General features: G+C 36.7%; 2 protein-coding genes across 2 annotated transcripts; both read right to left on the reverse strand.

Annotated features, from left to right (window-relative positions):
* Positions 1-3,987: 3,987 nt before the first annotated feature.
* Positions 3,988-5,406, reverse strand: LOC122042267. The gene is made up of 6 exons (XM_042602284.1): positions 5,217-5,406; positions 4,963-5,144; positions 4,813-4,899; positions 4,594-4,743; positions 4,302-4,499; positions 3,988-4,229 (listed from the first exon to the last, which is right to left on the reverse strand). The coding sequence occupies exons 1-6, from the start codon at positions 5,260-5,262 to the stop codon at positions 4,086-4,088; spliced, it is 807 nt and encodes a 268-aa protein (XP_042458218.1). The 5' UTR covers positions 5,263-5,406; the 3' UTR covers positions 3,988-4,085.
* A 22-nt stretch (positions 5,407-5,428) lies between these two features.
* LOC122042266 (protein NEN1-like) lies at positions 5,429-22,014 on the reverse strand. Its single transcript, XM_042602283.1, has 8 exons — positions 21,724-22,014; positions 19,896-19,973; positions 12,047-12,513; positions 11,800-11,957; positions 11,643-11,689; positions 7,523-7,586; positions 6,189-6,856; positions 5,429-5,781 (listed from the first exon to the last, which is right to left on the reverse strand). The coding sequence occupies exons 2-8, from the start codon at positions 19,913-19,915 to the stop codon at positions 5,547-5,549; spliced, it is 1,659 nt and encodes a 552-aa protein (XP_042458217.1). The 5' UTR covers positions 19,916-19,973; positions 21,724-22,014; the 3' UTR covers positions 5,429-5,546.
* Between the last annotated feature and the right edge of the window lie 860 nt (positions 22,015-22,874).

Raw genomic sequence — 22,874 nt, forward strand, 5'->3', positions numbered from 1 at the left:
GACTGAGCGAACAGAAACATTCTGTTCCCTGCCAGTCGACTGAACCAGTCGACTGCTAAAACATGCAGTTGACTGCTACAGTAACGCTACAGTAAAATCCTAAAACTAGGATTTTACTCCGAGTACAATCTCTCGTGCACTCTACCCTCACCCTTATGAGTCACTTGACGCTTCTTTGCAGCATTGACCTCTTGCCTTTAAGCCTACTTCTTTTGGCTCTCGTCCCTCAGATGCATACAAGTCTGTGGCTCGTCCCCAATGTCATCCTTCGTGTATGCCTTGAAGTCGCTTCCCTCGGCCCTTATCCTCGCTGCCTTGTCCATGGTCCCTCGGATGCTCCATCTTTCACCGGACCCGAAGCCATCAACCTGAGTCACATGTGTATCCTGCATACCTGCACACTCACATACACATATCAAATAACAAGGGTGAACCTAACTTAAACCCTTTGCCGAAACACCAAAACACATGGTCCCACAGACCATTGGGATTGCTCCAACATTGACTTCTCAACAACCCAACTTACAAAGAAGTGTTCATAAGATCAAACCTAAGAAGAGGTTTGATATTGAGAATGAGGCATTGATAACACTACTAGTTGACGATGATGAATCTCAATCCATTGAGGAAGCATTGGGATGTAGAGTTAGAGAAAATGGAAAGTTGCAATGGTTGAAGAGATGGAATCAATGAATTAGAATCATGTTTGGGACTTAGTTGATCTTCCTCTGGGCCAAAAGGCTATTAGGAATAAGTGGATTCTCAAGATAAAGAGGAAAGTTGATGGATCGATTAATAGATACAAAACTCGTTTGGTTGCAAAAGGATATACCCAAATGGAGGGTATTGATTTTGAAAAGACATTTTCTCCCGTAGTGAAATTTATATCAATACAAGTTATTTTGGTTTTTATGACAAATTATGACTTGGAATTACATGAAATGGATGTAAAAATTACTTTCCTTAATGGAGAGCTTGATGAGAAAATCTATATGGTTCATCAAGTAGGTTTCATTACTAAAGGCCAAAAGGAGAAAGTATGTAGATTTAAAAAGTCTATATATGGGCTAAAGTAAGTGTCAAGATAATAGAACATAAGATTTAACGAAGTTATTTTATCTTATGATTTCAAGATGATCAATGAGGATTATTACGTTGTCTTGAAAAGAGAAAAAGGAAAGTATGTTATTTTATCATTATATGCTGATGATATGTTGATAGCTGGAAATGACATAGAGTATGTGAATGAAATCAAGAAATGACTGTCATCACAATTTGATATAACGGATATGAGAGAAGCTAAGCACATCTTAGGTGTAGATCGTTAGAGATCGTCCTACAATACTTCTAGCTCTATCACAAGAGTCTTATATAAATAAGATGTTACATCATTTCAGCATGTCTAATTACAACATAAAACATACACCTATTGTGAAAGGTACTATTTTAAGCAAGAATATATGCTCCAAAACTCCAGAGAATATAATTGAAATAAATAAAAAATCATATGACAATGCTATTAGTAGTTTGATGTATACTATATTGTGTACACGTCCCAATATCAACTATGTTGTTGGCTTACTCAGTCGCTTTAGTCAAACCCAGGACAGAGACACTGGAAGGCGGTAAAAAGGATATTCAGATATCTGAAAGCGATAACAGATTATTGTCTCTATTTTCAAGGATCAGATATGAATTTGAAAGGTTATTCAGATGCAGATTGGGTTGGAGACCTTGATGATAGAAAATCCACATCTAGCTATGCATTCTTGCTGAATAGTGGTGTCATCTCATGAAATAGTAAGAAACAAACTTGTGTAGCTTTGTCAACTATGGAAACTGAATATGTGATATGTTTAGCGACTATGCAAGAAACAGTCTGGTTGAGAAGGTTCCTGAAGTATCTGAAGATTGCTAAACATAGTGGGAGTCCAGTAACTGTCTACTATGACAGTCAAGCTGTAATAGCTTTTTCTAAGGATCCTAAATATCACAGCAAAGACAAGCATATAACTATAAAATATAACTTTGTGAGGGATATTGTGGCTAAAAGAAAGGTAATTCTTGAGTGTATCCCTACACGTGCTATACTTGCAAATCCTTTTACTAAACCAATGACTAGAGGCATTTAAAGAACATGTAAAGTCTTTGGGACTTCGTAAAATATAACAATATTATAATAACAATGTGATATTGTGATTTGCTATAATTTATTCAGTGTATATGTTATTTTTGTTACATTCATATAAGATCTCGGTGAGTTTGTGGCAGATAGAGATTGATCCACTCACATGAACAATCATCACTGCTTATTTGTTAAGTACAAATAGAGGTAAAACCGTTACTTATGGAAAAATTTACATAGTTGTGAACAGAGACAGATCCATAAGTTAAGGTTGTCTTGATAATTATGTCAAGATGAGATCATTTATGTGTTAATAATGATCGAAGTAAATGAACTCACTATTTACTGAACATGTTGAAGGACAGATTAGAATTCATATGTTAAATTCAGAATTAGAAATTAGGTATGTCTAGATCAAAATATGTCCAATATTAAATTTAAGGAAAATATGCACTCTTTTTAGTAAAGAAAATAACATCGTAGCATGTGATTCATACCACATGTGTTATTGCGATAATAAGGGTAGTAGGAGAATGAATTCCTATTTCTCTATTATGCGAGACCTTTGAGATTATAAGTTAATCTCAGTTTTTATCTTTAGTGACTATTTAACTGTTTACTTAAAATTTTAATCAATGTCTGTTACTTTAGCATGTATCCTATGACTATGGATGATTTAGTCTATGGAGCATAACTAGAAAAGCAACTAATTAGAATGAATAGATTCTAGCTAAAAATGAAGATTAATTAGATTTATATCTTTTAATGTTATTCACCGGTCAACCCATTTTTACTATATATAGAAATGATTATGAATATTGAATATGTAGCATGCTCTTGACATAATAGTCATGACAAAGGATTAGAGATGTTCATATTGATGTAAATGAAGATGATTTAATCTAAGTAAATAGCAAGATATGAATATCTCCAAGATAATGACTATGTGCCACCGGAAGATTGGATGTTTCTTAGATAACGAATATGTACTGCCAGAAAAGAGGTTATATGTCATAATAAGTATGTCTTTAATTCATTTGGAAGAGCAGCTAAGTAAAGTTTAATAACTTTTTTAGTATTGATCACTCTAAGAGCGGCTATATAAGGTGTAACAATCTTATTAGCAACTATCGCTTAGTGTGCTTGCTGTCACATAAATCATTTTCTCTAAATATGGATTATATGTTCTAATATAGTGTTTGTGACTAAACTCTTATATAGTCTATGTGACTTATTTAGTCTTTATGATTAACTAGTCTTAATGACTTATCTTAGATGAGTGGGAGATCTAGGAAATGGGAACGTGGGCATGTCCACGTTGCCCACTTTCTTTGGGGGAAATGTCCCTTTTACCCTTGAGATAACTCTCATTATAAATGGTACGTCTAAAAGTGGTTCACGAGGAGAAAAAGAGGAGTTGCGAACGTGAGATTCGTTTTCACGTAGAAGAACATCCAAGATTACAGGATTTGATTTATAGAATTGCGAAGAACTTTCTAATTATATGATTGTTCTTCCAACAACAAGAGGCGTCTCCCTCCATCTAACATTTTCTCCTCTCCGAATTTCACCGCAACGAGATATGATTAATTATTTTGTATAATAAATTTCTATTATAATTCTGTCAGCAGCTTTCTCACCTTCGACACCGTCGCAGCAGCCGCCAGCAGAGGAAGTGCAACCGCCACAAGAAGCAACGGCAGCAGCAAAAGCAGAAACGGTGTTCCGGGTTGCATTTCGCCAGCACATTGAGCAGCAGCTTAGTCATCCGTGCACACTATCTGTTCGAGTCATCTTGAGTTACAATAATCATCCCAAATAAGTGAAATCCTATAGGACAGAAGACAATTGTACATTTGCAATAATCATCCAGAATATTGGATCCATGGAGAAAACTGAAATAATTGTTAGGGAAACAAATCATCAACAATAAATTATTGTTCTTTCTGTTATGTGTACATTAAGACGAAGAGCTCCTCAGCTCAGTAGTTGTTGAAGCAGCTGCAAACATCATCTTCAATTTCTCTCTTCTAAAGTTGGCATAGTCTGAGATCAATCCAACATCCACCTCATGCTTCATCTTCTCCAGTAATCTCCTCAGAACCTGAAGCAGATCAAATACTGAAAAAAAAATCTTTTTGATTAGTAAATTATGCAAGAGAGGCACGAGTCATACTGCATCAGCTATGCTTCTGAGCACATCTTCTGGGATCAACCTGAGGACTGGAGGAAGGATCAAGCTGATGCTCATCTCCAAATGACCCTTGAGCCTCCTGTCGTTGCTGCTCCTATCTGGGTACAGCACTCCCTGAACACTGAGAGCAAAATGTGGTGGCATTTGGATGTCATTGAGTCCTCGGAGTTCCCATCTAGTCTGCACTCGATTGTAGTATAGATTGGACTAAGAAGAATATATGAAACAAGAAAAAGATGGAATTTTTGGCAGATTCGCAGAGATTTGTTAATACAGCTTCGAGTTCCATGGCAGTGGTGGCATGATCAGGTACACATGGTGGATACTCTTTCCCGTTTGATCTGCGTCTCAACCGCATCACCACAACTGGATCCACAGATGCAAAGAGGAAATGGATGGGAAGCATCTCTATCATCCACTCTTCCTGCAATCAACCCTAATTAGGTCGACGATAGTATCAGAAATGAAGCTAGAGAGAAACGAAAACACTCACGTCATTGAGCCTCCTGCTTCTCCTCGAATCCGGGAACATCGCCCGGAAGACCCGAGCTCGGTCGCGGACGTATTCATCGAATGAGACCTAAAAGTCGTCAAAAAAAGTTAGAATTTTTTGAGTGAGAAATTGGGCAGATGAAGGCCCTACCCCAGGCGGTTCGTGGAGTGGAACGTCGGTGGAGATGTTGGAGGAGAAAGTGAAGACGTTGTCAGCTGGCGAGCCTCCTCCGGCGGCGGCAACCGTGGGTGGGCAGCGGTGGTGGAATCTGCTTCTTGAGGATGTGATTGTAGGCTTGATGGTTCTGAGGTTGATGGTGGATCTGCTGCGATCTGCTTTCATTTGGAAGAATCTATAATTTGTTTGTGATTGATTTATAAGAAATGCAAGAGTAGTTCTGTTACCTCCGCCATGAACGAGAGCAAGCTTAATTGGACTGGAAGTTGCCATCTTCTTCTTCCCCTGCCTCTTGCAAACATTATGAGCTTAAATTAAGTTATCTGAACAAAAAGTTAGGCAGACGTGGACCAATCAAGTGAGGAGTTGAGATTGTATCGGATTTCACAAGCTGTTAGCGTCTTATAAATGATAACCTTCATCCATTAAGGAACAGCGGGGAACAAATCTAATAATTTCACTTAATTTAAACAAATGACAATGATAAGTAGATTAAATTACATGATTTAGCATCAACAATGTGCACTACAAGTTAGGGATGACGGGTAACGTCCAATCTATTTCGAGAGAACAACCAATCTTCTAGCTACCAGCTTGATGCCTGCATTCTGTTGGAAATCGTAGATGTCTGCAATGAAATAAGCATCAACTGTAGTTCCTGGCACAAATATTGACTCGAGCTCAGCGGCATCTGGTCTGCTGAAAAGAAGCTTCTGCATGTTCCCTGAAGGGTCTTTGTGGTACATCTCAGTGGAGTAAATGGCTCCATCACCATTTGCCACAGTGGGGATGCTGCAGATAAGGGAAATGGAAACAAGTTAATCAGTTAGAATTAAGGTTCTAAGCACGAGGGAATGAGAAGAATTCGATGATGGATTAACTTCCAACCTGTGAGGAAACTAACAGAATAAACAAAGCAGCAGAGCAAATACCTCTTGGAATTATTTTTATCGATATATAGTTCTCTAATTCTACTATGCCAGCATATGAATTCTAGTTATGTAGTAAAGTATTGCAGAAAGTAGAATGTTTTAAATTATTGTGCATTTAAGCAAAAGTAAAGCTAAGTGTAGTTCTGCAACCCCAGTTGTGTTGGTCCTTTCCCTAAACCCTATACCTTCTCAAAGAAATGCTATTCAGCAATTTATGTAGAGGTGCTAAGGATAAATATGTAAGATACTTGATTGCAGGGAACTTACTGCAGTCGAATAGTAGCAGTATTTGAGTGGCCAAGCCTCTTTAGCACAGGTCGCCATTCAGAGTTGCTACCAGAATTCTGTGATGATGCTTGTGCAACTCGGTTGCAGATATCCAAAATCTTGCATAAGTTATGAGGAGCATCCACCACAATACTTAGTTTTGGCCGGCCAGAATAGTCTCTGAATTTTGAGTTGACTCCAAAATGGATCTTCATCCCCATACAAGAAAGCTGCAAGGGGCAATCTCTGTAAAGAATAGTCTTTTGAAAATTTTGGACTGTAGGTGCTCTGATCTTGTCTGGTAACACTTGATCAGCCTCCAGAAATCCAACATAACAATTGGAGTTTTCAGTAGGAACTGTGGTACAAATTCTATCACAGTCAGATTCTATTATTTGGGGCAACTGTGTGTTCGACTGTAATAAGTCTATGTTCATTTGCTCCATAGATGCCACCAAGTTGGAAGCATTCTCTGAAACAGAAATACTAGGTCCAGCTTGATAGGTATTCAAGATATGTCTGTTAGTTTGCTGATCAGTGAATTCATCACACGGTGAGCCCGGAGTTCGCTGATGAGAATGAGAAGCATCTTCATAGGTCTCAGTCCCTGATGGTGTATTGGTAAGCACCAACTTATCCAGAGAAAATACATCTGGGAGATTCACCTCCTGAGAAAACGATAGTTAAATTATACAGATGAAAACAAACAAAAGCACTACATCACATAAGTATAGAAGCAGAAAGGGCATTCTAGGTGATTGGTCTGAGGTTTTGATGCTTATAATCTTTCAAGTTCTTAATCAAAAGCAAAGATTAAATGGTTCAGAAATTCATACAAGTGTTTGGTGCCTCAAAAACTTGAATTATCCCTCATCTTTCAGAATCAATGCGTGTCATAATTCACAATGCAACTTCGTGCTGATATGCAGCTCAAGTGCATCAACTGATAAAACTGCTAATATCAGATAGTTCACGACAAAACAAAAAAAAATACCAAACACTTAATTGAATTTCAGCTGCACAGACCAAGACGGAGATATTCAGATAAGACAGTGTGGTACACTGAATTAATGAGCTTAATTTTAGGTCCCGTCAGTTTCAACAGCTGCCTAGATAGATAAACAGGTGGCTAAGTGAGTACATGCAGACACAAAGATGAAAAGTAGGAAATCAAAAAAGTCAGAATTATAGTTACAAATTGAAAATAGGTCACAAGTTAAGGACCTTCAATTCCAACTTGGCCAATATGTATAACCATTAGAAATACAGTAGATGACGCAGCAACCAACAAATATTTTTTCACTTAGAGATTTAACATAAATGTGTATGCTCACCAAAAACAGAACTGCAGCACAACACTTGAGAACTTCCAGGTTCATTCTGACATCATCTAAGCTCCTGGCCAAACAGAGATTTCATTAAAAGAACAAATGGAAAAATTATGTTAAAGCATATGGCTGATGTAAGTCAAAGAGCTAGGGATGAATAACATTTTGTACTCGAGAAGAAAAAAAAGAACATGAAATCTGCATTAGATTCATCTGTCTATTCTTGTAGTTACCTTCTACCCAGTTTCTTTCCGCCCATTCATGGCTAGTCCTAAGCCCGGATAAAGGAGAAGGGTTGCGTTAAGTTGCCAGCTAGCATTAAAACTATAGTAAATATTCAATTAATGAATCCATTAAACTATTGTGTTAATACTAGATAGTTCTCCGGAAGAAACGCATTACAGGATCCGACTATAATGTCTGGCGAGGACCGCTACAACTCCAGAACTCGGGTGTAGTGCTAAATATGCAAGAGTTCGCGTTGTAAGGTCTGACTGTAACATATCGGCAAGGACTGCTACATCTCCATAAGAACTTCGTGTAGTTTAAATAAACAAGAGTTCTCACACCATAGGTTGGATAAGAACAAATATGATAGAAAAACTAATAATTTAAAATTTGGAACATGGAACATAGGAACTCTCAATGATAAATCAATAGAGGTAGTAGATACGATGATTAGGAGAAAATTAATATTTGTGTGTACAAGAGACAAAATGAGTAGAGGAGACAACAAAGATGATAAAGAACTCGGGTTTAAGTTATGGTACACAAGAAAGAGTAAAGCAAGAAATGGAGTGGATATTGTTGTAAATAGTTCATTAATAGATGAAATTGTTGGAGTAATTAAAAAAGAGGATAGAATTATAGCCCATAAAATAATAGTGGCGAAAAAAACTATGAACATAATTAGTGTATATACACTGTAAGTAGGATTAGATAAAGCTACCAAATCAAAGTTTTGGAACAACATAGATGAAATATTACAAAACATTCCGCTAAATGAAATGATTTTAATATGAGATGATCTAAATGGACACATCGAAGTAAAAAATGAGGAATATGAGATGGTCCATGGGGATTATGAGTTTGGAATGAGAAATGAGGAAGAGAAAACTATATTAGATTTTGCGATAGCATATGACCATATATTAGCTAATACGTTTTTTAAAAAAAGAGAAGAATACTTAGTCACATTCAAAAGTGAGAATAATAAATCGTAAATTGACTTTCTTATGGTTATGATGAATGATAGAAAGATTTGTAAAGATTGCAAGGTCATCCCTAGAAAAAACTTAACTATCCAACATAGTTTAACAGTGTTGGATATGCGCCTCAAATATAGTATCAATAGAAAGAAAATGTATATGACTCCTAGAATTAAATGGTGGAAGTTAAAGGATAGGAAGTAAAATATATTTAAGGAGAAGGTAAGAGGAGTATCAGCATTAGATGAAATATACATACGACATGTGATAAGATGATATCAAAGTTGAAAATAATAACTAAGAGTCTACTTGGTGAGTCAAAAGGACATGCACTACTAAGTAAGAAATCTTAGTGGTGGAATAAGAAAGTACAAGAGAAAGTAAAGGAAAAAACAAATAGCTTATAAAGAATTACATATTTGTAAAAACGAGGAAAACTTAAGAAACTATACAATAACCAAGAAAGAAACTAAGAATGTAGTGAATGAAACAAAGAATGAAACTTTTGAACGATTATATCAAAAATTGAATAAAAGAGGGGGAAAGAGACATTTATAGAATAGCTAAAGTGAGAGAAAAAAAGATAAAAAATCTTATCCAAATAAAATGTATTAAAGATAAATATAATAGAATACTAGTAATGGAGAAATAAAAAAGCAGTGGAAAACGTATTTTCATCAACTTTTTAATGATCATTTAGATGACCAATTTAACTTAAGTAATTTAAGTAGGTTAAATGAACATAGAAATTTAATTTTTTATCGTAGAATTCCAACTTCAGAAATAGAACAAACTTTAAATGGGATGTACAATGAAAAAGTAGTTAGACTAGATAATATTCCGATAGTGGTATGAAAGTACCTAGGTAAACAAGATATTAAATGACTTATAAAATTATTTAACGTGGTATTAAAAACGAAAAAATGTCTGATCAATGGAGGATAAGTACTCTAGTTCCCTTATATAAGAACAACGAAGACGTGTAAAATTGTGCAAACTATAAGAGTAATTAACTAATGAATCATACCATGAAACTCTAGGAAAAAGTAATAAAAAAAAAATTAAGGAGACCACAACGACCGAAAATCAATTTGGGTGCATGCCTGGAAAGTTGACAATAGAAGTTATACATCTTGATAATTAATTGAAAAATATCGGGAGCAAAAATAAGATCTACATAAGGTATTCATTGACTTAAAAAAAAACTTATGATAGAGTCCAAGAGAAATTATATGGAAAATTCTAGAAAAGAGATGTGTTAGCGTAATATATATTGAACTAATTAAGGATATGTACGAGGATGGAACAACTAGAGTAAAGACTTCGGACGGAGTAACTGAAACATTTTCAATAAAGATAAGATTGCATCAAGGATCAGCTCTAAGTCCGTATCTTTTTACACTAATTATGGACGAACTTACTACGCACATTCAAGACACAGTACTGTGGTGCATGTTGTTTGCATATGATATTATTTTAATAGATGAAACATGTGAATGAGTAAATGCTAAATTATAATCTTTGCGGAAAACATTAGAAAGGAAAGATTTCAGACTTAGTAGAATAAAGACAGAATATATGTAATTTAAGTTTAGTAATATTATACATAATAAGACAATTGTTAAAATAGGAGATGGTGAGTTGCACAAAACCAAGAGCATTAATATTTAAGATCATTTTTGCAAAATGATAAAGGGATTGAGAAAAATATCTTACACAGAATACAAACAAGATGGTTGAAATGGAGGGAAGCATCAGGTGTTTTATGTGACCGTAAAATACCTCCAAAACTTAAAGAAAAATTCTTTGTTATATGAAGTTGAATGTTAGACTATGACTCGAGAACATGAACAGAAGATGAGAATTACAGAAATGAGGATGTTAAGGTGAATGTATGGACATACGAGGATGGATAAATAAGAAATGAGAGCATTAGAAAGCTATTGAGGAAAAATTCTAAGAGACACATTTAAGATGGTACGAGCATACACTTAGACGACCAATAAATGCTCTAACTAGGCAATGTGAAACTATAATAAATACGTATATCAAATGAAGAAGACGAAGAAGAAAAATGACTTGTTTAGTAATAATAAAATAAGATAAAATTTATTTAAGTATAAATGATGATATAGTAAAAGATATAGCTCAATGGCGTAAAAAGATTCATATAGTCAACCCCACCTAGTGGGATAAGTCTTGGTTGTTATTGTAGCATTATGTGTGTGTGTGTGTGTGTGTGTGAGAGAGAGAGAGAGAGAGAGATTTCACATATTAGAACTTCATGTGATAAAATAGCAAAATCTATAAGTTGCGCCAGATTTTTCTAAAGAATTTAGGAACTAAATTTTCTTAAACTTTGGAGCATTATTTTATCTAAAAAATTATTACTTTGTCAAGATGATGGGCATTGCTTAAGGAGTTATCATTCACTTCTGCAGTGGTTACTTTCATTTCAATGTTCCTAATTGTAGCACAATCATTGTGTGTATTGAACAGCATCCTTCTATCACATTTTTTTTTCCCTTCAATCCTCTGCTTAAGGATGCTAAACAAACTAGAATTATATCATAGTCAGGACTCGAGAGGTTCTAGCACTAGAACCAATTAGGATAGACGATGTTATCCATTAATCATATTTATGTGCGCCACGTTTTAAGCATGAATTGTTATTTCCCATTGAAGAAGCATTAGGGGGCACCTTAAGTTGCCAACAGACGGATACCTCTTGTCAATTTCAATACAGAAAATAAGTAGCTATCTTCAGTCTACACTAGAGGATCTTTACGATTTCATATAATGGAGCAATCCAGGAGAAGATGGATACACAATTCAAACTCGTGCTTGAAGCATGAACTAATCAGTTCTAGATTGAAAATAGAACACTGTTGCCACAAAGAAAGAGGTAGAATATGTACCTGTGCCTCTGTTGTCCGAGCCCAAAGTAAGTTGCCAAACTAGCCATCTGCGAGAAACATGATCCAGTTCATTATTTCCGAAACAATCACAGATATCTGACATAGTAATTGTGGATTAAGGGGAAGCAAGATAAACACGTGGAATGAACGACTATACCTTCATGTTTCCAGCTCGTCTGCCGAATTTTTGAGTAAGCAACGGCAGTGTGTCAATTATGCTCTTAGGTTCGGGCGCCGGCCGACCGAGCTCCTCAAATGCCTCTCTTATCCGAGCGCAATCAAACCTCACAATGTTGTGCCCCGCCCACACCCGTCCTGTTCATACACAACCCCGTCAAAAAATCTAAGGTCAAAACCAGAAGAAATCAACACGAAACAGGTCAAGAGGATCATCGACTTTTCACCGTCGAGAACGTCGAAAACGCGGTCAGCGACATCGCGGAAGGTCGGGGCAGCGGAGACGGTGTCGGGAGTGATGCCATTGCAGCGGATGGAAACGGGGGAAATGGCGGCGACGTCTGCGGGCCGGATGAGGGTGGAGTAGCATCCGACCTCCACCAGCCGCCGCGCGCAGACGAGGATAGCCCCGAACTCCAGCAGCGCAAACCTTTCGCCGGACCGGCTTGGCACCGTCGTCTCCACGTCGAAGAACGCGATCTCCGCCCCGCTCGCTTCCATGCCTTCCTTCCCTCCTCCACTCCACCACTTCTCCCTGCGGCTATGGATATCCGAGTTGCTGGACCCGGTATCATCCCTTTGTAGCGGGGTTTGCTTCGGCTCCAAGACTACAAGATCAGCCGTCGGATCTGGCAATTGGTGCTCAAGTCGCCGGAACGAGCGGTGGATGAAATGCTTCGAGGAAGTAGTAGATCTGATTCGAAGCATTACGTTGGGGTAAGGAATTGATTGTGTTTCAGAGAAAGGTAAGCATTACGGAAAGAACAATAGATCAAACCAAACAGATCGAAATTAAACTGAGTTTTTTTTTTTTTTTTTTACAAATGAACAAATTTACTATGAAAAAATTTTTTATCTGCAAACTAATAATATCATCAATAATAAAAGATCGATTAAACTGAATTTAAAATATTTTTGTTTAAAAAAATAAAATTAATTCAGATTTTTATTCATACCATTGGCTAAAAGAAAATTTTACTCCATCAATGTAAAACTTCGGCACATGGTCAAGAAGTTAAAATCAAGTTATCAAAATACATTTTTAATACATGATAAATTAAATTATGGGAACTACATTTTTTAATTATCTAGAATACAATATAGTGTAAAACAAAGGCAGAATTTGGGGACTGAATTCTTCTGCAGCAGAATTTGGGTGAAAAATAAAATAAAATAATAAAAAATGAAGGATAATGAAAAATTTAAGATAATTAATATAATGTGTAGTGAAAAATAATTGTTTAAATTTAATAAAATGAATTATTTATTTTAAATTTTAGATATAATAATAAAAAAATTGATGTAGATATTCTTACTCCAACCCTTTTTTTTTTTGTTTTTTTTGATGTATAAATATGACAAAAAGCGAGTTGTTCGCTTCCCATGCCTCCATCAATTTATTCTTAAATTAAGATGAAAAAAATAAATTATAGATATCTATTAATCATTAGTATAATGGAAGACATAGAAGAAAATATACTTGGATGAAAGACAAAAATAAAGAAGTATATAAAGGACAAAAAAATAAAAATAAAAAGACATCCCATGTTATGTAAATCATGAAAGAGCAAATGAAAAACTAATCCATCAAAATTTTTATTCCCAAATTACTGTTATCCACTCATGTTCTAACAGTTACTAGTAGTTAATTATAATGTATAGAAACTACCAAATAATTGTTATAACATTATTCTTAATTTTCAATGATATTGTAGTAACTAGTCCTAGCTGTTACGTGTGTAAGTTACTATGCAGTTGTTATAATTATTTTAAAATAATTTTAATTAATTTAAAGTGATTGTGACAAATTTTAAATAATTTTAACTAAATTAATAAAGAGTATTTAAATATAATAATATTTAAAATTTTAAGGTTTAGGATTTAGTTACAATCATAGTTTATAAAATCGTGTCCTACGCAGGATTAATTTGGAGTCAAGATTGGATCAGTCGAGATTGAATCATAGAATTATACGATCCTATTAAAAATCCTTAAAATTTTATGATATATGATTAATAATTAAAAAAAAATATCTAAAAAAGTCATTTACATATAAATAGATTAATAATTTTATAAATATATGTAACCGTTGACATTCGACGCCACAAATGATATTATTACTTGTATAAATTTAAATTAACTAGTAATTTAACTACATTTGTTGGTGCAGCGGACCGACAAGAGGGGATGAGTAAATTGCCTGAAACAAAAAAAATACCCTTCTCGTTCTTTCAACTATTAAGGTGCGACAATAATAAATAAAAATAAAAGAACAGAATTAAAAAAGAGACTCAGGGATTGACTTGGCTACAACCTAGGTGGTTGTTAATCCAAGGCAGTTGAAAAGCTCAGTCAGAATCTCCTTCTTTGAAGGCAAAGAAGCCTTTTACACAATAAAAGCTTAAGTAATTGTTAGGAAGTTAATACAAGAGTTGATGATTAATTCCCTAATTCCATGACCCTTTTTATAGGGTCTGGAAACCCTATCTTCGGCTTGAGGGCGCCTCCCATAAGCATGGAGGGCGCCTCCAGCGTAGCATTTGGATAAAGTTTTATCCAAATGCAAAACGATCACTTTAATTGGTTTGAGGGCTCCCTTAATGCTATGGAGGGTGCCCTCAATGTGGAGGGCGTATAAATAGCTCCAGCTTTCCTTTGGATCTTCCGCTGCTCCGTTTGCTTGGGTGATTACGACCAACCGAAATAGGGCTCACCCGAACCCAATTTCCGGTATTCTCCTCGAGCAGGCTTCCGCTTCGACTTCTCATCCCTCAAATGTCGCGTACGTTCTTCTCGTCCACCGGTGTACTCTTCGGCAGCTCTTTCATCACTCAGACGCACCGAGCTCGATGACTCCCTTCCCGTGCTGTCCTTCTCGCCAACTGTGTCTTCCGCTCGACTTCCTGTGCTCCTAAGCTCCTGCACACTTAGACACATGGATCAAAATCAAACACGACATAACCTAACTTGGTTGATCATATCAAAACAACTACGAGGTCCAACAATCTCCCCCAACCCAAGTTCAAGTTAGGATAATAACAGACAAGTAATAATTTAAAGAAATTACCATACTAATAATTTAAGCATAAAAATTACAAATAAAGAAATTGCAACATTTAAATTAAAAATTTTCTAAGCTAAAATAAAAATATTCTCCGAAGTTATAATAATTTTCTCCCCCTAAACTTGTACATATATCTCCCCCTTTGATCACATAAAAAAATATCAATGTACAAATTTTTAAAAATTCCGAATAAAAATTTTCAAGTTACAAATTTTCAAATTTTCAAGTTAAATAAAATTTGAAACAATTTCCAAGTTAGAAATTTTCAAAAAGAATTTGAAACGTTTAAATAGTTGACAAGTATTTAAAAGCATTATCTTAATTATTTATCAGTTTGTCAATTAAACATTTAATTCGATAATCGGCTTTCAGGCTGTAGCGAGGCACTAGGCCTTCTTAGTTATTGGATCATCAACCACTTCTAGACAAAGCTTTTTAAGGCATGATATCTCTGGTGTAATGGTCAGGGGTCGATTCTCAGGAACTGACGACCTGGGGTTTACCCCGCCATGCGCCTGTGGCCTGTGTACCTGCATGAACCTCCCTCCATATCCGTGGGGTCGACTCTAGGGGGGTCGCTAAGGTAGCGGATCTATCTTTTTTTAAGGAATTTAAACATTTAATTTCTTTTGAAAGACTTGGTAACAGAATGTTTAATCTAGATATGATTTTGGAACCCAATAGAGGTTCCTGCCTACTAGGTTAGTTAGATATCTGGGGGGTACATATCCTTTAGTTATTCTTCTAAGTTGTCCTTGATGTTTTCTAATGTACTAGTTTAATTTTCCATAAATCTTAAGTTTTGACTTTTGAAAATTATTTGGTTTTTAACATGTATCTGTTTTCAAATTTTCAATTTGTAATTTTAATTTTTCATTTTCTGATTTCAAGTTATCTAAACCCAGAGAATCTTTAATGAACTTAAAAGAGTGCTCAAGTGAAAGAGTGCGTACCTCACTTACCGTACGTGCTAATGCTCCCTCTTCATTGCTGCTTTTTTCCGATGATCCTCCCCTTTCATCTATACTCATCTCTGAGCTGGTCTCATCTTCTTCTTGATGGATTGCCATTAGGACTAGTCCGGCGTATGCTTCGACTTCAGATTTGGAGGATGATGAATCATTCCACGTGGCTTTAAGGTTATGTTTGGACCGAGCTGGTTTCTTGTTCTTTTCCTTATCTTTGTTCTTCAATTTTGGGCAGTCGTCTTTGATATGCCCTTCTTCGTTGCAGTTGTAGCAATGCGCGGTCCTTTTGTTTCGTTGATGCTTTCTTGACTGCGATTTAAACTTATTAGACTTAAGAAATTTATTGAACCTTTTTACCCGTAGAGTCGTTTCGTCTTCATCAATGGATGTCTCGGACTCTTGATCTTCCGTTCTTGCCTTTAGGGCAATGTTGAGGTTTGTCTTTTCTATGTCTTTTGAATCTGTGATTCGAGATTCGTGAAATTCGAAAATAGAAAATAGATTTTCTAGTTACTTACCTCAAAGTCCTTAGAGATGTAGTATGCATCTACTAAGGACGCCCATTCTGAAATTCTCGGGAAGGCGTTGAGCGCATACCGGATCGAATCTCAGTTTGTTATTGATTCTCCGAGATTGTTTAGTTGAGTTATCAGCTCCTTGATTCGTGCTTGGAGTTGCGCTACTTTTTCTCCATTGTTCATCTGGAGATTTGTTAGCTGAGTTCGGAGAATGTCCCGCCTTGCTAACTTTGCTTCTGAAGTACCTTCGTGGAGCTCCAGGAACTTCTCCCAGAGATCTTTGACAGAGACGTAGCTGCCGATTCGGTTGACCTCCTGGGGCGGAAGGACGTTGAACAGATGAAACTCTGTTTTACCGTTCGTCACGAAATCGACTTGCTCTTTCTTTGTTCATTAGTATTCTTCTTTATCTTTTGGAACTACAAAGTCATATTTCATTATTAACATAATTTCAAAATCTGTTTTGAAAAATACCTCTATCCGACATTTCCATTGTCCGAAGTCTTCGTCAAATTTTGGAGGGTGAATGCTTGCACCGGCCATCGTCTTGATCTTGATGCTTCAGTCAGCGGTTAGTCCTTCTGAGGCGGTTGGGTTCTGATACCAATTGTTGGTGCAGCGGGCTGATAAAAGGAGAGAGGTGAATTGCTTAAAAAAAAAAATACCTCCTCGTTCTTTCAACTCTTAAGGTGCAACAATAATAAATAAAAATAAAAGAACAGAATTAAAGAAGAGACTCAGGGATTGACTTAGTTACAACCTAGGTGGTTGTGAATCCAAGGCGGTTGAAAAGCTCAGTCAAAATCTCCTTCTCTGAAGACGGAGAAACCTTTTACACAATAAAAGCTTAAGTAGTTGATAGGAAGTTAGTACAAGAGTTGATGATTAATTCCCTAGCTCCAGGACCCTTTTCATAAGGCATGGAAACTCTATCTTCGGCTTGAGGACGCCTCCCATAAGCATGGAGGGCACCTCCAGTGTGGCATTTGGATAACGTTTTATCCAAATGCGAAACAGTCACTTTGACTGGTTTGAGGGCGCCCTAAACGCTATGGAGGGCGCCCTCAACATGGAGGGCGCCCTCAATGTGGAGAGTGCCCTCAATGCTACAGTGTATAAATAGCTTCAGCTTTCCTTTGGATCTTCCGTTGCTCCGTTCGCTTGGGTGATTGCGGCCAACCGAAATATGGCTCACTCGAACCCAATTTCCGACCTTCTCCTCGAGCAGGCTTCTGCTCCAGCTTCTCGTCCCTCGAACGTTGCGTACGTTCTTCTCGTCCACCGATGTACTCTTCCGTAGCTCTTTCGTCCCTCGGGCACACCGAGCCTGTCGACTCCCTTCCCGTGTCATCCTTCTCTCTAGCTGCGTTTTCCATTCGACTTCCTCTGCTCTTAAGTTCCTGCATACTTAGACACAGAGATTAAAATCAAACAAAACCTAACCTAAATTGGTTGATCACATCAAAACAACCACGAAGTCCAACACCATTCTAGTAAGTAGTACTCAATAAAATTTATATTTTAATATCACAAGATGAAAGAGTATAAAATTTCTACTAACATAATAATAATAATAATAATAATAATAATAATAATAATAATCACATTCATCCTTGAGAATATTCCTTAGGTTCATAATATGTCCCGGTTTAAAGGTCAAATGACACAGCGGAAACTATTGAATCTTTAGATTCAAACATGAACACCGGAAACAATCTTCTATAGATCTGCTGATTCCACAAATATCATACAATATACATCCAAAAACTCATCGTTTTGAGGAAAATAAACATCATAATATTATTGATAAAAATAACTCAAAGACAACTAAATAGGTTTAAATAGTCACAAAACTTTAATCCCAACTCTATCAAAGATGAAAATAACCTAAATTATAAAATAGTCCAAAAGATAACGATCCTGTCCGAGCGTTGAGTCGACGGTCGCTGGGGACGTGGCACACTCCGCTGTCTCCGACTAGTGGTGTAGCTCTCCGGCGAACCTGCAAAGAAGCCGAGCCGGGAGGGGTTTCCCGACGATGGCCCTCCGACGCTCAAGTCAGGCAACGAGAGAGGCAGCGTAATGTGGCTATAGTAAAGAGTTGCACATACCTTCGTCGACGTCTGGGGGTCCTTATATAGGAACCCGGGGAGGTGCGGGCACGCTTCTCTATGCGTGCACGCTTTCCCAAACATACCTTAACAAGCCTCTGTGAGAAAAGTACCTTTGGCGTCATTCCGCAATCGTTCGAGCATATCCCGGATGTGACGGTGGAAGCTTCCGCCGTATGATCCTGTGTACGGCTCAGCCGCCAACTCTGCTGCTCGTCGGCGGCAAGCGTCTCGAGGATGATGTTATCCCCTATCTCCTTTGTCCTCTTGCGTTCCCTGTTTGCTCTCGGGTCGAGCGGGTAGGCCGCTCGGCAGGCATATAACTTCTGCATCGGTAGTATGCTCGGATGAGACTGCTCCCGCCTGTGTTGCCTTGTGCACCGGCCGAACGGACAGCCCGCTCGGCCCTTGAAACATTTTTACCTTGAGCATCAGAAACCCGACCCCCAGTCGGGTTGTCTTCATTCAGTTCGGGGGACTCACGACCGGTCGGCCTACATCACCTGGTCAGTCGGTCCGCTTCGTCCGATCGGCCGGTCTCAGGGCTGAATCTCTTGACCTCTAACCTCCACGCATCGTTGACCTTCCGCCAACGAGGATCCCTCGTCCTTATCACCAGATCAGATAATTAAAAAAAAAAAAATCTTCCAAGCCTTTGCAAAGACTTTAAACGATATTTTTAAGTCTGGAACGGGATTGTTGCAAGTAAATCTGATAATCAATTATGGATCTTTGAACAAGCTTCGATTTGATATATTATAGCCTTTGTAGTTCAATCCAAGTCAAAAGTTATGACCTCTCAAAACTTCCGCATTAGTGACCCCTAACAAAAAATGATCTCGCTCAAATCCTGCTATGCTCCCACCAATGCTGCTCTGATTCCACTGCAAAAAAACAATACTTCACAATCCAAAATCAGTTCGATGTTTCGGATCGTGGGATCCTACGATCTAAGATAGCGATTTTGCAAACTATGGCTACAACTGTGTAAAAGCTACCATAGTATTTACGAGTTGTTACGTGTAGAAGCTACTCTAGCTGCTACAATGCTTAAAAATCAACTATTCACTTTAATCAAAATTAAAGCACACAAATCATTATTATATCAAAATTCTCTTTACCAACTTTGTCAAGATTATATAAACTTCATCAAAATGACTTTAAATTAATCAAAATCACTTTAAAATAGTTATAGTTAAATCCAAAATCCAAAACTATGAAAACAATTGTAACAGCTACTAAGTACCTTTTACACATTGTAGTAACTATATAAGAGGTATTTTGGAAATGTAATTTATGATGGGTGGTACCTTTTTGATTTTTTTTTTTTCAAGGATGCTCTTTTGATGATTTGCATACTTTAGGGTGTCCTTTTTTATTTTTGCCCTATAAAGAACAAAGATATACATCTATACCTTTCACGAAGATGAAACATTTTGTCGTGAATGGACTTCACGATATCTTCCAACTTCTTCAATTTCCAGCTCCATGACCTACAAAAGAACAGAAAATTTGTCATAGCATAAATTAACCTCACGAAAAGAGATTATCTACTTTCACACAACAAGCTATCTTATAAAGCATATTTATTGATATGGGCATGAGAGTATGAAGTTAAGTCTACAAAAGAACTACACAAACTTCGTTTACAAGTACGGGATCGCTTGATATGGAGGTATATATTCCCTTGACTAAGATTCCTGGATAAGTTATTTCTGGGAGAATATTCCCAACACAATTTTATCCCTCAGAAATAAATCAATTGTGTTTAGCTGACAAAGTTGCAATATGTTAAAAATATATATATTCCTGTGAAATGTTTATTTGACAAAAGATCAAAATGACAAGAACACATAAATAACAAATTAGATTTAATTAAACCATAAGCATCTCAGAGTACCTGAAAACATTTAAGTATACAATCAATTTTAAACATCACAACTAACTTCAATTCATGCTAACATGATAATTACAGTTAAAAAAACTGGCCTTGTTTTATCAAACAATAACATTTTAAAACAAGTTTTCAACAAAAGAAAATACTAATTATCAACACAATAATAATTGTTTCCGAAGTAATATGGGATTGTTAAGCAACCCACAGACTTGGTGGGCTGTTTTTTTCCCACACAAAAACACATCACTTAGGAATACTAGTTAGAACTGACAATTTCAGATAGAATTTGTAACATAATTTATAACGTAGACAATAGTGATGGCATCCAAAAGATTTAGGAATGGAAAAGAACAAAATTATCCTTGTAATAAGAATGAAAATAGCTGAGACAAGACATGAGATATATCCAATGGCCCAATGATCTTTTTCCATTATTAAAATGAAATCTAATATATCAAAGTTTATGGAGGAAAAAAGTCTTTTTTTTTTTTTTTAGACATGCAGTTGTGCAGACATGTATCAGGAGAAAAGAAAATTGTGTGTCCACCATAACAAAAAAATCCGTTTTGATATTGCAAAAGCATATGCAGCCTCATTATTTTCAGTAAGTAGCTCATGAGACAGGACCAAGCTAGTTTACATGTTCAACCCAACTTAGTGTCTTCAAGAACAAACTAAACACAAATATGATGGCCAATGCAGTAGCAAAGTATCTTCCACAAAATGTCAGGAAACAGATTGCTTGGTTAAAAATGATATGTTGTGTAATGATTATTTGATGGTTTGAAGGTCGCAATTCAAATCAAGTCACATTTGGATTCAACTACAAAAATTTTAAAACCTAGTTAGTTCTCATTGAAGAATGTCTATATTAACATGTGTTTCGGAATAAAACTTTATGAATCACAACTTGATACAAACAAAGAGACAAAGACATATGGTGATTTAGCAAAATTTAAAAATGATTATGCATGTCAAAAACTTTAGCGTGAGTATTGCATGTTCTGTTTTGTTGCTAAGTGTTAGGAACATAGGCCTTATCTGCATTTCATGTTACATCATGGGGTAATTGGTATGTGTAAAGTGCAGATAGTTCAGTGTCATTCGAGTTAAGAATTACTTAAATTATATTTCTAGATTCAACATTCATACTGTGTGGTGTTCCGAATGCATGGAGCATGTGTTCGGCTCATTAACCTACATCATTTTGAGATAGCAAAGGTCTTTTCTATCCAAAATTCTGTCTCGTCATGGAACGATCAACACTACTAGCAAATCTAAAGTAAAAGAAAATGGAAATAGAATTCGCATATGAAATTTAGGTTCAAGAAAAGAAGGTAGATTACTTCGATCTGCCTTTTCTTAGCAACTTTTGTCTAGTCCTTGGCGGCGACGCCTATCCGCCACTCGAACTCAACCGCCTCATGATCACATCCTTTTGTAACGGCTAACGCACATCATCATTGGTCACCTCATTGCCCGAGGCTCCTTCCTAAAATAATTCACCTTCTGGCTTGAGTATCGAACCCTAGACGCTCTCATCCCAAACGCCGAGTACCCCACGCTCTCAAGCTTGAGTATCGAACCCTAGACGCTCCCGAGCTCTCTCACACAGTCACAGCCAAGGCCCGAGCTCCATCCGTCCTCCTTCCGAGCCTGAGCTAGTTGGACCTTGGTCAGCCCGATCCATATGTCCCGGCTTGTTGGGCTATTCCATCTCCCTAATCGTAGGTTATTATGGAGATAAGAGAAATGTTTTTTTAATATGATTGTCTATCATTTATAAATAATTTCAGGAGAAAAATATATGACCAAGATGAACCAGGGGAAAAAAATCGACAAGCAAATTACTAGAAATATTAAAGTCATTAAACAAAACAAATACCCAATTGCTCCCTGCCTTCGTCTCCCAACAGAAAAAATAAAAAATAAAAATTAAAAAGGGGTACGAATAGCACATGAAACTGTTTGATCAGGTTCACAACCATGGATGCAAGTTAACTAATTAATCTTTTCCAACGCCTGAAGTGCGTCGGTCTTCAGATCTTCAAAATCCTCTACTCCAAAACTGAACCTCGCCAGATTGTTCTTGATTCCGTACTTGGCCACCCTTTCTGATTCACTAATGTCCCTGAACATGTAAATGAGTCAGGATCGAACACAAAAGCATTTCTTCGGCTAGATTTCGAATCAACGTAACTATGGCTTCTTTTTTTTCGTTCTGAAGCAAAAATTATAGGCCTGCAACATGAATATTACCGGTAAGGCATGAGAGCAGGTTGGAGGACTATACTCTCACAGCCTCCAAATGAAGGGGGAATCATAAGATATCTTTAAAGAATCAACGAACTTCTTGAGGGTTCCCTGAAAGGGAATATAAATCAGAATGAGAATAGGAATAATTGAAATAGGGAATGAGAATGGAGAATTTCCATTCTCCCTATTTTACTAAATAATGACTTATTCTTATGTTTGGAGGATTGAATATGTGAGACTC

The sequence above is a fragment of the Zingiber officinale genome, chromosome 2A (genome assembly GCF_018446385.1).
Source record: "Zingiber officinale cultivar Zhangliang chromosome 2A, Zo_v1.1, whole genome shotgun sequence".
NCBI lineage: Eukaryota > Viridiplantae > Streptophyta > Magnoliopsida > Zingiberales > Zingiberaceae > Zingiber > Zingiber officinale.

Excerpts from the sequence above, each read along its gene's own strand:
- LOC122042267 (XM_042602284.1), bottom strand. The coding sequence starts at position 5,262 with ATGGCAACTTCCAGTCCAATTAAGCTTGCTCTCGTTCATGGCGGAG. Across the intron at positions 4,900-4,962 it reads CACTCCACGAACCGCCTGGG|GTCTCATTCGATGAATACGT; the intron begins GTAGGGCCTTCA and ends GACGACTTTTAG. Across the intron at positions 4,744-4,812 it reads GAAGCAGGAGGCTCAATGAC|GAAGAGTGGATGATAGAGAT; the intron begins GTGAGTGTTTTC and ends GGTTGATTGCAG.
- LOC122042266 (XM_042602283.1), bottom strand. The coding sequence starts at position 19,915 with ATGTTTCATCTTCGTGAAAG. Across the intron at positions 7,587-11,642 it reads CTCGGACAACAGAGGCACAG|GAGCTTAGATGATGTCAGAA; the intron begins GTACATATTCTA and ends CTGTTTGGCCAG. Across the intron at positions 5,782-6,188 it reads ACTGCTACTATTCGACTGCA|CATCCCCACTGTGGCAAATG; the intron begins GTAAGTTCCCTG and ends CCTTATCTGCAG.